The sequence below is a fragment of the Fukomys damarensis genome, unplaced genomic scaffold (genome assembly GCF_012274545.1).
Source record: "Fukomys damarensis isolate Sample0158 unplaced genomic scaffold, DMR_v1.0_HiC HiC_scaffold_23, whole genome shotgun sequence".
Lineage (NCBI taxonomy): Eukaryota > Metazoa > Chordata > Mammalia > Rodentia > Bathyergidae > Fukomys > Fukomys damarensis.
In genome coordinates this window covers 7,965,393-7,982,792 of record NW_022900935.1, presented here as the reverse complement: position 1 = coordinate 7,982,792, position 17,400 = coordinate 7,965,393, and the positions used below count along the sequence as shown (strand labels likewise).

General features: G+C 53.7%; 1 protein-coding gene across 4 annotated transcripts; it reads right to left on the bottom strand.

Moving 5' to 3' along the window:
* Window positions 1–3,472: 3,472 nt before the first annotated feature.
* Mfsd2a (major facilitator superfamily domain containing 2A) lies at window positions 3,473–16,814 on the bottom strand. 4 transcript variants are annotated; one of them, XM_010625897.3, is made up of 14 exons: window positions 15,888–16,814; window positions 14,218–14,346; window positions 12,142–12,266; window positions 8,028–8,151; window positions 7,832–7,910; window positions 7,265–7,422; window positions 6,725–6,815; window positions 6,521–6,642; window positions 6,266–6,349; window positions 5,744–5,827; window positions 5,541–5,653; window positions 5,029–5,172; window positions 4,761–4,937; window positions 3,473–3,939 (listed from the first exon to the last, which is right to left on the bottom strand). In XM_010625897.3, exons 1-14 carry the CDS (start codon window positions 15,978–15,980, stop codon window positions 3,876–3,878), a joined length of 1,587 nt encoding a protein of 528 aa, XP_010624199.1. In that variant the 5' UTR covers window positions 15,981–16,814; the 3' UTR covers window positions 3,473–3,875. The 4 variants fall into 4 exon arrangements, with proteins under 4 accessions (XP_010624199.1, XP_010624203.1, XP_010624202.1 ...); XM_010625901.3 differs by having other exon boundaries at window positions 14,218–14,337; XM_010625900.3 differs by having other exon boundaries at window positions 15,894–16,814.
* Between the last annotated feature and the right edge of the window lie 586 nt (window positions 16,815–17,400).

The following is a 17,400-nucleotide window of genomic DNA, read 5'->3' as shown; positions in this document are numbered from 1 at the left end:
CCAAGCTCTCTTGCAGCTTGGGGGCTGCACTAGCTGTCTCCTTTACCTGCAGTGCTTCTCTGGAAATCTTTGAACATCTAAGATAGCCAGTTCTCCTCCTTCGTGATTTGAGCCAAATGTCATGTTCTCAGAACTTTCTTTCCTGAAAGTAAACTTGACATAAACTAGATTTGTACCAGTTCCCTCTTTCTTACACATCACCTCACCCAGTCTTTCACAGTGCTTATTACAATCTGAAATTCTCCTTTGTCATTGGTCTCCACCAAGAATGGAACCCCTGTGTTGTTCACCTTGTCTTCAGAGCCTAGCAGGTGCATGACATATAGGAGACTTACTGTAAATACCTGTGCAGATGAGTAAAATACTATCCCAGATCAATGACTAAAGTAGAACATCTTTGTAAGGTTGAGGTCTTCTTCCTTTCTTCCAGCAGGTGGCGCCAAAGCCACACCTGGTCCTAAGAGGCTGTTGGCTTGACTGAGAGCCAGGACCTCTGAAGAAAACCTGACCAACAGGGTCTGCTGTGGTAATGCTGGGTCCAAGCACAAGGGAACTTAAGATGCATTTCTCTCGGAGGATGAGAGCCTGGAATAACCAGTGACCCAAGGCATTTCTGGGATCCCAAATTGCTTTCCCTCCTCCCCACCTATCCTCAAGTTGTCCCCCAAGAACTCGGCAGGGGCCTCCCACAGGAAAGCAATGAAACTGGAGAGAGGACAGGGCTTTTCTTTTGCTTTTACTCTTTTTCCTTTTTTTTTAATGTAGCTACATTTATTGAAGATCACAGGATGGTAGCAGGAACAGAGAGAGGGAAAGGATGAAGGGAAAAAAGGTGAAGGGAAAAGTGGACTCGAGGGTGAAAGGTGAAAGGGACTCCAGTGCAAAGCTGGGGAAAAGACTCTTTTTTTTTTTTAACAAGATCTAAGTAGCCCAGCCCAGCCTTAAGTTTTTGATCCTTCTGCCTTGACCTCCTGAGTACTGTACCAGGATCTACAAGTGTGTGCCCAACAAGGCAAGGGTTTCCCATCTTAATCCTCATAGAGTATTTGAGGGAAGCGGACAGACAGAAGCATCCTACTGGGTCAGTAGGAATGGGGTTTGTTTCTTAACCAGATCCCTTTCTGATCATTGCTCACATTCATCCAGCCCCACCTGCCAGCCTCACCCTGCCATGCTGGCCCTGGGCTCCATGCAGGACACAGTGATGAGGGGTATGGACTCTCCGAGGGGAAGAGGGCCAGGAACCGCTCAGAGAGGCTTGCTGGAGCCCAGACATGTTGGACGAGTACCCGCAGGTGCAGCTGAGGCAGATAGCTATTCCGTGGCTAGGCAGGCGCCCTGCAAAAAAGGCTGCGTCTTGGGCTGGGGATTGAACTCAGTGGCACCTTGGCTGTTTTGCAAGTACAAGGTCCTGAGTTTGACCCCTGGTACAAAAAGAGAAAAGGTGGGGGGTGGCTGCATCTGGATCTGGGGCTGGGGAGGTCAGCAGGAGCCTTGGACTCCTTCCTAACAGCAATGAAACTCTCAGAAAAGTTTCTGCACAGGAGAGCTACTCAGATATCTTGGATGGTTTGCAGAGGCAATGTGAGGAGATCCAATCAAAGACAAAGAGATCAGTCAGGGTGCTGGTGCGATCATCCAGGCAAGAAGAGAGAAAAACCTGAGAAGTAATTATAGGAAAGGGGAAAAAACAAGTTTGTGTGGTTTAGAAAAATGCATTTTTTTTCGGTTATTAAGGATTGGACCCATGATCTCATGCATCCTAGGCAAGCATTCTACCACAGAGCTAAACCCTCAGCCCTAAAATATTTTTTAAAGGACAGGACTTGGTGGTTATAGATCAGGCTGGAGGGAGTGCTCAGAGTGCCTCAGCTCTCTAGCTGCCCAGGTCAACCCAGCTTCTGCCTTGCAGAGACAGCTTCTGACCAGAGGTGGTAGCTACAAACGCAGACATACTAGCTTGGTGGGAGCCAAACTACTGGTTCCCTTAGCATCCCAAGAGTCGTGGTAAAGAGCTCAGGCCCTAGGGCCAAACAGCTTGGATTCATGTATCCAGTTCTCCATTGCCTGGTAACCTCCGGCAGGTTGCTTCATTTCCCCATGCTTGGGTTCCCTCCTCTGTAAAATGAGTTCAACAGTACCTGCCACACAGGGAAGTTCTGGAGGCTAAGTGGGTTAGTGATTAGACACCTGCAACAGTGCCTGTTGGTAACACTTCGTGGCTTCAATAGAAGTGACCTGGCACCCCCTCCCACCTAAAATGGAGCCTCACATCCAAGGTAAAACTCAAGCCTGAAGCCAGGTGTGGTGGCACATGTCTGTAATCGCAGCACTCAGAAGGCTGAGGTGGGAGGATTGCCATGAATTCTATGTCAGCTTGGGTTGCATATTGGGTTCAAGGCCAGCCTCAACTACAAAAAGCAAAACAAAACCTGAATATTTGTTACACTTCCTCTCTGGATTTTATTGTCTATAAAAAAAGAAGTCCAGCTAGTTGCTCCTGATCCTCCCGGATCTACTTTCCTGTCACTTTGGAGGCTGGCCAAGAGACCCAGTGGTATGTGGGGTGATCCTGCCAGCTAATGAGAGCCCACTGTTAAGTGTTCAGGGATTTGGCAAGATGGTACAATCGTGAGTGACTTGAATTGGGCCACAGTGGGAGTTATTTGTACCACAGAAAACGGGGCGAGTGACACTAGTCCTTTCCCAGCTGGTTTCCACAGAGGTGGGCTTCTTCCTCTCTGACACCCAGCCAGGTACATTAACCCCCTTCAACATTGGCAGCAACAGTTGTGGACAGAGAATGCCACGTCTCCGGGGACACCAGGTTCCCGGTCACAGTCACGCCTTACAGGCTTAGGCAGAGCCTAAGTGTCTGCCCGTCAGTGGCTTAGGGAGCAGGAGTCTCACAGAGCCAGGTTGGAGTTCCAATCAGATCATTTTTGTCTGGTTTTTTTTTTTTTGGTACCGGGGATCGAACTCGGGTCCTTGCGCTTGAAAGGCAGCAAGGCAGGCACTGGAACCACTAAGCTAAATCTCCAGCCCTTTGTCAGTTTTTTTTTTAAGACAGGGTCTCACTATGTATCCCGGACTGGCCTCCAACTCTTGGTGATCCTCTTGCCTCAGCTTCCTGAGTGTTGGGATTAGCGGTGTGCACCACTCTGCCAGACTGAGTTAGATCACTCTTGGCTATGTGACTTTAGCCGGGTCATTCTCTGACTAGAGCTCAGTTTTCTAATTTTTAAAAGAGGGGCAGTCTGATCTGGCACAGTGGTTTCAAGGGCTAAATGAGCATTTATACGAAGAGCACATGCAGCTTCTGCACAGTGCCTGGTACAGAGCAGGGCCTCGGTAAATGTTAGCTGAGGCTGTAATCACTTCTGTCGCCCCACCCAGTGGCACCTGTGGCAGAGTGTGCCCTCTCACTGTCTGAGTCTTGGCACCAAAGGGCTTGGTGAGGGGTTGAGGACACAGGCAGAAACAGGCATTTTCCAGCTTTTATGAAAATTAATAACATTAATAGGTCACAGACATATACATACACACATCGCTATGTACACGGTCATTAAGTTAATTAGTCTCTGTATAAAAAGTGTCTACATTAGTGTTCTGGGCTGCGCCCGATGGGTCCTTGGCATATTCACAGTAGCAAGTCCAGGGCTTGGCCCTGTGGGTGGGCAGAGGGGAGGCAGGGGGCTGCAGGATGGGCAGCCCCCCGTGAACACAGGAGTGTCCCGGGCCGCACACTCTCCGGTCTTTGGTCCCTGTCTTGGCACCTAGAGAGCAGCTGTTCGGCAAGTAGGGAAAGAGGTGCCGGTCCCTGTGTGGGCTGGTGACACAGGCCTTCTGTGTGGCTGCAGGAGACGCAGGGGGCCCTAGAGGATACTGGCCAGCTCTGTGGAGTCTGTGTCAGAGCAGCCTGAGCTGCTGGCTTCATCCCTGCAAGAGCCAGACAGAATGATTGAATGTAAGGGCCAGGAGAAGCAGACTTGGCCCCGCCCTACTGCCGCCCTCCTCCTCCTCAGGGATCTGGGCCTGTTGGACTCTGCTGAACTACAGGACCATCGGCTTTTTTTTTTTTTTCTCCTGGTACCGGGGATTGAATTCTCAGGACCTTGCACTTGCACTTGCAGGGCAGGCAGGGCTCCACTGAGCCAAATTCCCAGGAACCTTGGCTCACTTCCACTTTTGGTCCAGAAACTGCCAGTTTCTGTTGGTTGTTCCTGCTGAACACAGGACACCACAAACCCTAGAGGTCCACTCTGGCACAAGCTGGCACGACTCACCCCACCCCGCCCTAAGGTCACGGGCCACACCCAAGCTCCCTCCCCAAAGCCAGCTTGGCTATGGCAAAGGGCACAGGCTGCAGTCAGAGTCCTGGGCAGGGCTCAAAGCCCAGTCCTGCTCCTTATCCGCAGGGCTGGTCACTGTTCTGAGATAAACCTGTTTCTTCACTCGCAGAATGGGAATCATAAGAATCTGAGACATGCTGGGTTGCCGGAGGGCCACATGTGGGAAATCATAAACATCTACTCCCAAGACACACGAGCCCCTGGAGGGCAGGGATTTTTGTTTTGTTCACTTGTGCAAGGGAGGCTGTAGGGGGGACCAGCAAGCATCTGTTAAGTGAATGAATGGAGCCCTTTGGAGCCAGACCCGGCAGCAAGCTCAGGGTGGAGCTGCAGGAGATAAAAGACCGGACTCGGCCCTGGCAGGCACCAGAGGCTGCTGAGCCTGGGCACCAGCCCTCCTGTGCTCACCGAAGAGCCTGCAGGGCCTTCTTGTTCTGTCGCCGCTTCTCCTCGTCAATAGGGTATAGCTTGAAGAGCAGCAGGCCCAGCAGGATGAGGATGATGGGAGTCATGGTCACCAGCATCTTCAGTGTAAACTTGACACGAGTTGGCTGGGAGCAGCCCCGCGACCGGTACCCGGCAAAGCTGTGAGGACCCGGCCAGGAAGGAAGAGGTGAGGACGGGCCACCCAGGTCCCTTCCTTGCCCTGCACTGCCCCAGAACCTGCCCCACTCACTCGAGACTGAGGGTGGAAATACCCAGCGAGACTCCCGAGGCGAACTTGGTGAAGAAGACGTAGAAGGAGAAGAAGATGGGCTCAGTGCCATGGGAGTGGGGCTGCTTCAGGTGGAAGTCATCGATGACGTCGGGCAGCATGGACCTGTGCCGAGTGGGACGTGGCGTCATGAGGACTCCCAGCCCCGCCCAGCCACCGGGCATCTTGGTGTCGGTGAGAAGGGGTAGCCTTTGGGGAGTCGGAGGCACCGTACGGTAAATAAGAAAAGAAGGCCCATTCCTATAAGACGAAGGGGCCCCAGTCCGAGCGCTCAGCTCAGCAAGCATCACACGGGCCACAGTTTAGCCCCACCTCTCCCAGCGACAAGGTACTCATAGCCTGTACGCCTCTACGGGCAGATCCCCTCTGCCCTCAACTTGAACCTGTAGAGAGGTCCACAGGAGTCCCCAAGGAGCTTTGGAGCTGGAGGGTAGAAGGCTGGGACCGCGCTCAGTGAGCCTGGATGTACTCACCAGGGTAGTAAGAAAGCTGCCGCCACGCTGATACCAGCTGCTATGGCCACCACGTATGTGACGATTAGGTTACTCTCCATGAGGGCCACCAACATGAGAAATGGCAGCGCTGACTAGACAAGAGGTGTGGAAGCGTCAGTCGGCTGGGAGGCTCCCACCAGAAACCCCTACCTCCACGCCGGAGCCGCCCCGAGCCCACTCACTGAGATGCCAATGTACACAGCCGTCTTCTTGCCAAAGCGGGTCAGGAACCACTGCCAGATGGGAATGGTGAATGTGGCTGAGAGCTGTGATGGACAGAGGTGCAAGAGGTGGGCTGGAGCCACGGAAGCCTTCCTGGCCTTCCCAGGACCCCAAGGGTGTTCCCAGCCCTGGCCAAGGGCAGCCAGATGGCATCATCTGGGCAGGGAGGAAGCCAACAGGCACATTTGTGACCCTTCTGCCTTCTCATAACTCAAAGCACAAGGCCACAAAGCACTTGGCATCCACTTTGCTTTTGCTGTGCTCTCTAACATCCACCCCCAAGTCCTCCTTCTTCACCTTCTTTCCCTTTTGTGTGTGTATGGTACCAGGGATTGGACCCAGGGCCTTTGCACTGGCTCTATCACCAGCCCTTTGTTATTTTTTGAGACAAGTTCTCACTAAGTTCCTAAGTTGCCCGTGCTGGGTTTAAACTTATTAGATCCACCTCACAGCCTGTGCCACAGCAGCCCACCCACACTCACCATGATGGCCAGGAGTAGATTCTGGAACTCATTGCGGAAGCCCAAGGTGTAGGTGCAAAACAGGGCAAAGTTCCCTTCCACCAGCTGGGGGATGCCGCAGGCAGGGGAAGAAAGGAGGTAGAGTTGGGGCTGTGCCTCCCCAAGACGCCTCCCACGATGCTCCAGAGACCTCCGCCCCCACTTGTCCTGCTGCCTTTCACCCCAAGCCCTCTCCAGCCCCATCCCTCCAGCCCCATCATCTCGGGCCCCACTCACCATGAAAGCCAGGGAGGTAAAGAGGAAGGCAGCAATGAGCTTGATGTACGGGCCATGGCTCATGACCAGACGAAGACCCCGGAAGAAGGGAACCGGCTCAGCCTGCTGGGCCTCATAGGGCTCTGGGGAACAGAGGTGACAGTGAGGAGGGAGCAGAGGGCCAGGCAGAGAGACACAGCCCCTTTGTGCTGGGGCCCCTCTCACCTCTCCGCTCCCGCACACCCAGGGTCAGGATGACAGCACAGATGACGTAGATGGAGGATATGACCCCCGCTGCCAGCAGGTACGCATTTTGCTGTAAAGGAGGTGAAGATGACAGAGAGAGTCAGTCTGGCCTCATCCCAGCAGCCCCATGCAACCATCTCCAGCCAGTCTGTTCTCTGGGGGACTCACTGTGTCCATCTGGGAAACTAGAGAGTCATCCTGGCCCTGCTGTTGCTTCCCAAGGCTGGGTAAGGTTCAGATGTACAAAATGTTAGAAGTCAGGAGCCTAAGAGTGCACCGTTCAAGTCTCCCCAAGTCGTTGCAACTTACTAGCTATATGACCCTGGAAAATGACTCGATCTCTCTAGGCTTCGGTTTCCTGGTAGGTAAAGTGGGCACGGCAGGCACATTAGTGGCTGTGTATACCAAATGCCCAACAGTTGAGGAACACGAGCTCTTCTTACTATTTTCAGGATGACTCTAAGGCACTCCACTGTTCCCTTCTCCCCGCATCCATCCCCGGCCCCGGAGGGGTCTCACCGTTTGTCTGAGTGAAGAGATGCTGTGTGTGCGATTGCCGCTTTCTGAGGCCAGTATGGAGTCACTGGGGTCCTGGACACAGGGTGAATTCGCCTGGCCTACGATTTGTCCCTGGATTGCTGTGCCGAGCACCGTGCCCAGCACCTCCACAGTCATCCCTGGGCAGTGAAAAGGAGGTCTTTTAGGGGAGCCCACAGCTTAGGGCCCAGGGAGGAAGTCCAGATAGCGCTCTAGCTCCAGGTTTGCTGGGTGGAAGAGGCAGGTGTCACCTTGGCCAATACTCATGGCCTCTCTCGGTGTGACCTCAAGTTAGTCTTTGCATCACCTTAGGGCTCACCTGAGCAACAAGGGGACCGGGTTATTGTTGAGAGAGTCTCATGAACTAGAGCTCAGTGAAGGAGCAGCTCCTGAGTATACACGAGGCCCTGGGTTCAAACCCCAGCACCCCACACCCACACCCACACACACGAAGGTTTCACACCCACAGCTCAGAGCAGAGCAAGGAGCTGGGCCAGCAAGGGACAGGGAGTGGCAGGAGCACGTGCAACCATGGGCGGGGAGACTTACGATAGGCAGTGGCGGAGTCCCGCTCACTCTGCTCGGTGCTGATGAACATGGTGAGAGCCGAGTAGGGAACGTGGAAGCACTGGCACGGAAGAGAGGCCCTTGGCCAGTTCAGACAGTGGACAAACACCAGAACCCCAGGGACTTCCCCTACCCCTACCCTGGCCCAAAGACTCTGGGAAGAGGGTCCCACACTCACCGTGACCAGTGTCTCAAAGAGGCAATAGAAAACCAGGTACCAAAGGGCCTGGCCCCGCGAGAAGTCGGGCACGAACCAGATGAGGAAGTAGGCGACCACGGCCAGGGGCGTGGAGAAGATGATCCTGAAAGAAGGTGAGGTCTGAGTGGAGGGCAGAACCCCCAGAGCCCAGCCAAGCCAGAGAACCAGCTCTGCTCTCCAGGGTTCCCACCGGAAGGAAGTTCCTCCTGCCGAATCCACCCACCCCAAAGCCTCTGGGAAGAGGCTGATGGCCAAGTTCAGAAAGACACACTGGGAAGTGGACCCTGGACTAAAATCCTGAGTGTGGAGTATGAGAAGGTCAGACCTGGAGTCTCATCCACATGTCCCCAGGAGCAGGGCCTTCTTCTGGGCTAGGGGACCTGAGAGTAGAGGACAAGACCTAAGGGCAGGCAAGCAGGGAGAAGGGGCACCTGGAACCTGTGTGTTTTCACCGTTCACACGCACCAGAGGGGAGGGGTGGGGAAGGCCAACGCGAGGCAAAGGAAGACGGAGGTGTCAGGTGGGAGGACCGGCCGAGTGATGTAGCACTGAGGGGGCAAAGGTCTGCCACGCACAGGTGAGTCCTGCTCGTCACGTGGGGCAGACCTCAGACTGCACCGGCCCCTCGGCACCAGCAGAGGGTGAAGGTTAAGAGATCCAAGTCTGATTCTCCCAACTAACTATAAAAACTTAGGCTTGGACAAGTTAACTCACTGCCTCCTGCATAAAATCAGAATGAAAAATAGCATATGCCTTATATTCAACATTTGCTCAAATATGTATTACATCTGCATTGTGCGCCGGGTGCTATTCTAATTGCTTAGGATATATCGGTGAACACAAAGACAAAAAGCAAGAGTGGGGGAGAAAAAGAACAAAAAACACTGTCCTTGCAGAATGCACATTCTAGTTGGTGAATAGAAAAAAACAAACATAGTTTAAGATAATATATATTCAGCTTCAAGAAGGAATGAACTTCTGACACAAGCTACAACAGGGATGAACCTTGAAGACATTAGGCTGAGTGAGATGAGCCAGGCACAAAATAACAAATATCGTACAGCTCGACTTGGACGAAGTGAGCGAACCTGAGCAGTTAACTTCAGAGAGATGGAGGGTAGGAAGGTGGTTCTGAGGGGCCAGAGGAGGAGGAAATGAGGATCACCCATCAACGGATAGAGCACTTCCATTTGGAAGGTGACAAAGTACTGGAGGTGGAAGCAGTACTGGTCATGTGAATATGCAAATGTACTTGATGTCAGTGAAAAAGCCCTTAAAATGGCTCGAAATCTTAAATGGGAACAGCATATATATTGTGCCCATTTTGAAAAAGGTTATGTACATGTTAGAAAGGAATAAGTGCTGTGGAGACAAGAAATAAAGCAGGTGACAGAGAATTAGAAATGAAAAGCAAAGCTGGGCGTGGTGGCGCACGCCTGTAATCCCAGCACTCGGGAGGCTGAGGCAGGAGGATCGCTGGGAGTTCCATAGTGAGTTCCAGGTCAGTCTATCGCTGGGAGTTCCATAGTGAGTTCCAGGTCAGTCTCAACTACACAGTGAGACCCTGTCTCAAAAAAATAAAAAGAAGTAAAAAGCAGTAGGCCAGGGATGTAGTTCCTGTGGCACCACTCCTTCTTGGCAAGCTCAAGGTCCTGAGTTCAGTGCCTGGATACCGGGAAAAAAAGAAGCAAAAATTGGAGCCCGAGAAGGCCTTGCTGGGAAGACCTGAGAGGCAGAAGGAGGCAGCCTCTTGGATGCCTGAGGCGAGTGTTGGCAGGAAGGGGAGTACTCAGGGCAAAGGTCCTCAAGCAGGAACCTGGTAGGGCTGAGGAATAGCAAGAAGGCCAGTGGAGCTGCAGGGTCCTGTGCAAGGGAGATGGCATTAGGAGATAAACTTGGAGAGGAGTAGGGTACCTCAGGCTCCCACAAGGACCTTGGCTCTACTCATAGGGCTGAAGTAGTCTTAAGACTTCAATAAGTCAATATGAAAATGTAGACAGGTGCTTGGGACCCTGTTTGCAGTGACTCTACGAGGAAAGTTCAGCGGGACAGCCAGGCGGCAGAAAGTAGTACAGGCCATGGCCTGGGGCTGCAGAGGGCCCAGGGATCGGAATCAGACCTCAGGTCCAGCCTGCTTCTCCCCGTGTGACCTTGCTGATCACCTGCCTCACAGGGTGGCCTCGGGGACACTGGGGAAAGCGCATCATGTCAAAGCCTCTGATTTGAAGGAGTGGTTTATAAGAGGGGACTGTTCTGAAACCTGAAGAAGAGGCCCCAGGCTCTTCCTATTCTGAAAGGAAGAGGGATGTGAAGAGCGGCCCAGGCCCTCACTGTGGTGCAGACAGGGAAGCCATGTGCACAGCAGCCCTGTGGCCTGTGAGCATCAGGTGCAGGCTCAGACATGTACAAAGGTACCTGCTAAGGCAGAAAGCAGCCCGGAGGCCCCCAGCACCTTCCCCAAACTGGCTACCACACCTGCCCAGCAGGAGCCCTGAGATCCTCCCTGCTGGCCTCTCCGCCTCCTCCACCCTCCCCAAACCACGTGTCTCTTCAGAGACAAGGGCTCGTCAGCCTTCCTCAAACACTCCATCCTCTGCTCTAGGCAGCAGAGCAGTGCTGCCCAGGAACCCAGTGTGACTGCTGCATGGGCCGGCCCAGCAGCTGCTCCCATTGGCTGGGCCTCATGAGGAGATGTGGCAGCAGGGCGCCGCCCTCCACCAGCTGCCAGGGACGTGGGCACAGGGCCAAGGCTCACGAGCTGGCACGCTGGGAGTCCTGAGCAGCCTGCCCAGGTGAGGTAGGCGGTCCTACCCTTGGCCCTGAAGCAGGGATCAAAGGCTCCAACCTGGGCCTTTGCCAGGGCCTGGCAGAATTGTAGTGAGTGGGGGGCCTCGTGGGAAAGGAAGCTGTGGGGGCGTGGGGGCTGCTGGAAGAGCTTTGAAGGCCGGAGACCAGGTATGGGCGCCCCGGGGGCAGGAAGGCGCCCACTTGAGCTTGGATGGGCTAGAGATGAAAGGGGCATCCTCCCCACCCCTGAAGCAGGATGTCCTGGAGGGAACCAGAGCCCGGCCTGGTCTGTCTCCCTCCTGTCTGATCTATGGGAACTGCCTGCCCCCATCTGGCCCTGCAGCCTGCCTGAAGCTGAATGGGGCAGGCTTTGTACCGAGGGAAAAAGTTCACATCATCCAAGGCCCCAGAGCTTATGGGTCTGCTACACCATTCCTGGTATTCTGTCTAACCCCGGCCCCACCAGGAGCCACACAGGAGTGCAGATCATGTATCACTTAACAGGTACCATGCCAGTGGGACATGCTTATAATCCCAGCACTCAGGAGACTGAGGCCATGAGTTCAAGGACAGCCTTGAACTACACAATGGGTTCGAGGCCTGGAATATATAGCGAGACCCTGTCTCAATAACAATAATAATAATAATAAGTGCCAGGCACTGCTGGGCATCATGGCACATGCCTATAGTCCCAGCACTTGGAAGGCTGAGGCAGGAGAGTCACCATGAGTTCAAGGCCAGCCTGGGCTACCCAGAAAGTTCAAGGTCAGCCTGAACCCTAAAGAAAGACTCTGTCTCAAAAAATGATGCCAGGCACGGTCCTGAGTATTATACATATTCACAACCATTTAATCCTCACCACAACCCTGTGAGAAGGTCCTTATTCCCATTTTACAGAGGAAGAAACTTGAGGCTCAGAGATGTTAAGTGACTTGCTCAAGGTTGCACAGCTGTAGACAGTGAGGCTGGGATTCCAACCCAGGCACGCTGATTCTGAGTACAACCTCGCAATTGCTTTGAACTGCTCCTCTGCCACTCTGCTAGTGACTGAGTAAGAGAAGAAAGTACTGATTCGGGAGCAGTGGGACCTGGGCTGAGGGAAGCTGACCAGCCTAGCACTTCGGCCAGCTTGGGAATGACTTGGCTAGGTGTCCCAGTGTGTGTGCAAGCTGGGCAGCCGACGCCTCAGATGAAGTCCCAACATCCTTGGGCTTTTTACATTATTCCTTCTTTTCACCCCCCACCCCCACCTGGGACAAGAGACGGGAGGACCAAGGGGCAGATGTGCTAGGAGTCTTCTACTCACCAGGGCATGAGGCGACCCAGGCGGGTCCAAGAGGATTTGCTAATGCAGAAGCCCACCAGAGGGTCTGTGAAGGCGTCCCAGGCTCGGCCCACAAACAGGATGATGGAGGCAGAGAAAGGGTCCACCTGGAACAGGGAGGAGGCAGAAGACAATTCCCTTTACCTCATTCCTCACTGGTATCAAGAGCAGGGGTTCAGCCAGGCCCTTGAGGCCCTGTGCTGCTCCCACCTGGGCCCTGCACATCCTCACTTGTCCTGTTGATAATGATAACAGCAGGGCTGGACATGTAGTTCAGTGCTGGCCTAACACGTGTGAGGCCCTGGGGTCAATGCGTGGGACCACAATAAGACAATAGGTTTTGTGTGTATGTATACTGGGGATTGAACCCAGGGCCTTCACACTAAGCTACAGCTCCAGCCCTTTTACATTTATTTTTTATTTTGATAGGGTCTTGCTAAGTTGCCCAGGCTGGGCTCAAAACTTGTAATCCTTCTGACTCAGCCTCCCAAAGTGCTGGGATTACAGGCATGTGCCACTATACCTGGCATGACAGTGGAATTTTTTGATAACAGTAGCACTGTATGCCTTTCCCAGATCTATGTCCTACCCTCTTTGCTGTCTTTGCAAACACTCCATGAGATAGAATGAATCTAGAACCATTCCCTTCCCAGTTGGGCACAGTGGTACACACTCAGGAGGCTGAGGCAGGAGGATCACCGCAAGTTCTAGGCCAGCCTGGGCTACGTAGCTGGGCTACGTAGTGAGGTCAAAGCCAGCCTGAACTATGAGCCCTGGTCTCAAAAAATAATATATAAAGAGAATCATTTCTTTCCCTCCTCACAGGTCTGAGCCCCTGGCCACCTGACATCAGAACTAGCATTCACTGAGTAGCCACAGTGGGCCTCAGTTTCCTCATTTGTGTAATGGGAGTTGTGCTCACTATCTTACAGGGTTTAACTCTATCTTGGATTCTTGGATATGGGAGTCTACAGATCTTTTTTTTAGACAAAGTCTTATATGTAGCCCAGGCAGGGCTTGAACTTTCAATTCTCTTGCCTTGGCCTCCCAAATGCTGGAATTACAGGTATGAACCACCAGCCCCACTGTAGAAGTGGCCTGTGACTACCTGCTCAGACTAAAGCCCTCTCCTTCCAAATACTCTAAATCCCGATGCTCTGGGTCCCTCCTCATCCAGCACAGGCCTGCTACTGCCATTGCTCTGGGAAGCTCACAGCCTTCCCTATGCCATCGTCTCCCCACACTGACACCCCTACACCCCAGCTGTAACACTACAATAGCTTTAGACTTCTACCACAGCTTCCTCCCATTTGTGACTCAGGGACTAGCCCGTGGGAATTACTCAAAATCTGGTGGCTGAATGGGGTTATTTGTCCTTTCTGGGGCTCAGCATTCCCCACCTGTAAATGGATATAACTAAGGTGCCCTGAATGCCATGTCAGACACTACATAGAAGTCAGCCAGTGCGGGAGGCCCGGTAGCCATGCTATTCAGCATCCTACTTACCTACCCGGACAGGGCAAATTCTCGGGATGCCAGGCTGCCGGCCAAGGCTTCTCAAAGCACAGTGTAATGTTGCTTCACCCTAAGTGTTCCTCCCCGTTGAAGATCATACATCCTAGGGTGCTCTAACTTAGCCCAACACTTGAAGGCCCCTCTGCCCACCGACAGGCCTCTGCTCCTCACATGAAGGTAGGGTACGCTTCCTTCACAAGCCTGACAATGTCTGCTAAGCCAGCTGTCTTCCAGCCAGGGACATGCTGTGCCAGTCTCTTCCAAGAACAGCGTCACCAGTAGGTCTCATTTTCCTTCACACTCCTGCCTACCCCTCCTGGCTCTGTTGCTCCTGCCAGGCACAGAGGAACTGCCGTGTAAGACTGGATATTTCCTAAAGTCATCTTATTCCTCCTCACCTACTCTGCCGTGATTCTGAGAGAAAGTAAAACAGACTTTTCTGTCCCACTGACAAATAGGTGAAACTGAGTAAACATACCCAGGGTACCTAGGCTTTTGTACTTCGGGATACCAGAGGATCCCTGGAAGACTCAGGCCACTCACCAGAGCTACATCCAACAGGTAGATCTGCAGGAAGAAGCCTAGGGCACAGCCTGTCACCTGGTAGGGGGCCCCTCCAACTGCATAGCAAAGCTTGTTGCAAACTGACAACTGCTGTTTCTTCTTTGGTTCCTTCCGGAAAAAAGAAAGAAAGAAAAGAAAAGAAAGGATGAAAACGGGCCCAAGACTATGGCTTCTGTCCTAGGAGGTCCAGAAGCAGGACCATCCCTCCAGCCAACTCTGCCCACGTAGATCCCACTGCCCACAAGAAAAGATTAATTCCCTATTTTATTCATTGGTTTTTGAGACAGGGTCTGACTATGTAGTTGAGACTGACCTGGAACTCACTATGTAGCCCAGGCTGGTCTTGAACTCACAGGGATCCTCCTGCCTCAGCCTCCCAGTGCTGGGATTACAGGCGTGCACCACCACGCCTAGCATAATTCCCTATTCTTAGAATCCTGGAAAAAAGGAAATCCATACTCCTAAGGAAGTTGCTCCTAAGCCATCCATCCCCCTTGCCAGATTCTGAGGAAAGTTACCAGCTACCATCTCTAATGAACTCTCCCCAAAGCCTCAGGCACTGTTCCTTTCCAAGTTACAGAGGGGAACATGCACCAGCAACAGACCTGTCCCCACCCGGCACCAGCTGCCACAACCTGAAAATCCTCTTGCTGTTGAGAGCTGCCTGAGCTCAGCCTGGACTCCAGCCCTGGCTCCAAGGCCAGGACCCACCTGCCTACTGGTGAGAACTCTAGAGAGCCATAGGGGCTCAGCCCAGCTGGCTGAGGCACAGCTGTTCCTCCCATCTGTCCCAAGGCGTCCCTGGTCCCCATAGGCAGCGGGAGCTTCAAGCAAACTCAGGAGCTGTCCTACACTCCGCCTCCAGTTCCTAAGGGACCTTGGAGAGCGGAGGAAAGGCCTCCAGGTGCAGGACTGGGCTCTGTCTGGGTGGGGCACTAGGGAGGCCGAGGTTGCCCAGGGAAAGTAGAGATTACTCATACAAGGTAACAGCATAATTGCCCGTCGATTTCCTTCCAAGGATCAGTTAATAAAATTAAAAGGGAAAGGTAGTCACCTCCCAAGGAGATATTTATTGCCTGAGAGCCCTTCGTGGGGCTGCCTGGTTTCCTTTGGTCATTAAATGGATCCATAGGGCTGGGGCTGGGGCTGAAGCGGATGGTGCAGACAGAGCACGCGAACGCTCGCACTCAAACGTCTGCGGAATGCTGCTCCTTTAAGAGCAGAGCCCTTGATCTTATGAATGAACTTGAGCAGCCCTCACGGAGGAGTTGAAGCGAGCGTGGGAGGGTGAGGGTGAACGCAGGGGGTCAGGGATGGGGAAGAGGGGGTTCCCAGATCTCTGGGGTCTCTCTAGCTTCTAGGACGACAAATCCGGGCTGGCTGCTCACCCCAGAAGAGCCGTAACTAGAGCGGGGTGCCAAGTTAGGCCCACCGCCGGGAGGTAGTGCGGGGAGAGAAAAAGGGTGTGTGTGTGTGTGTGTACCCCCAGACCTTCCCATCGCTCCCTGGTCCCCGGGCACCTCCGCTCGCTCTCCGGGTCCCTGGCCATCCCAAGTGCCCCACGGCCAGGCCGCCCGTCCAACAGCCACATACCCCCATCTTGGCCTGCCCGCCGCCCCTTCCCTCCTCTCGGGGTGCTGGGCCCTCACCTTCACCTGGGCCGGGTGTTCGCCGGCTTGGAGGATACTGGGGGACAGCAACCCCGCCGCGGAGCCGCTCTCGGAACCCTCTCCTTTGGCCATAACCCGCGGGCCACGCCGATGGGGGCCGGACGCCGGGATGCTCCTCTGTTCTGAGGGCTCCTACTCTTCCTGGGCTCCGGTCGTAGCCACCGCCACAGTCGCCGCGCACGAGCAAAATCCGGAGGCCGGCAAGGCACTCACTCCCTTGCACGCCCCCTCCGAGTCTCTTAAGCTTCCACACGCCCTCCAGGGCTGGACCAATCCCTGAGCCTTGCTGTTCCGCCTCGGGCCAATCCCCGCGCCCGCCGGCCCTCCCGCGGGTCCCACCCTCCCGGCGGCGCCCAGCCACTGAGCCACGTTCTCAAAAGCCCTGGAACCGGCTTCTGCCTAATCTCGCTCCACGCTTCCTAGGGAAGGCTGCGAGATCTACCTGATACACCCGAGGAAACTGAGGCCGGAGGCTGAAAGTGACCCTCCCGAGGTCCCTGAGTGAGTTATCCGTGAGTCGAACTGCAGTTTAGGACTTCTGACCCCCAGACCTAGAAAAGGTGGGGGCTTGGAGACCCACCGACCCCTTCAAAATCTGGAGTCGGGTCACCCTGTCTCCTTAACCCGGAGATGTAGGGTGGCACTTTGCGTACCGATGTCCCCTTCTTTTACCCGGAGATCAGCCTTTCCCTCTTCCTGTTACCGGCATCTATGGAGCTCTTCGCGATGGAACAGAAAAATGAGAAACGCAGTGGCTGACCCAGAGGAGCCAAGACCACAGGTCCTGCTGTAGGGTAACAGCGGCCTTTTATGGAAAGCACCCTCCGTGCCTAACCCTGACCTCACTCGGTGGCGGTGGAGGCGCTCACAATCACGATTGGAGGACTGTACTACTGTTACCAACCCCATTTTACAGTCCGGAAAACGCGACTGGGTGAAGTGAAGCAGCTGTTACGTGGCTCACAGCTAGGTTTAGAAAAGTTTTGCCCTATTCCAAAGTCTTTTGTCTTTGTTTGTTTGTTTTCCTATTTTTAAGTTTCGCTCTTAGCAGCCCTGCTGTGTCCCACTTGGCATAAATTACAGAAGGCTGAGTGGGGTCCCTGTGCCTCCCAACACGTCCTGGGAGACACAAGGCAACAGAGGCTCCCTGGGTTGAAACAGTCAAGGCAAGGTCTGAGAAAAAGTACGGAGGAAATCAGGTCCCTGAAAGAAAACAGGAAGCTGGGCGTGGTGGCCCACGCCTATAATCCCAACACTTGGGAGGCTGAGGCCGGAGGATCGCTGTGAGTTTGAGACCAGCCTGGGCTACACAGTGAGTTCCATGTCAGTCTCAACTACATAAACAAACAAACAAACAAACAAACAAAAAACAATGAAAAAAGAAAACGGGAGGACGGTAATCTAGAATAGAGGCCAGGAGAAGACGCCAGGAAAGAAGTCTTTTCTTCCACCTCTGCCAACCTTACACCAGTCTTGGGAGAGATTCAAGAGA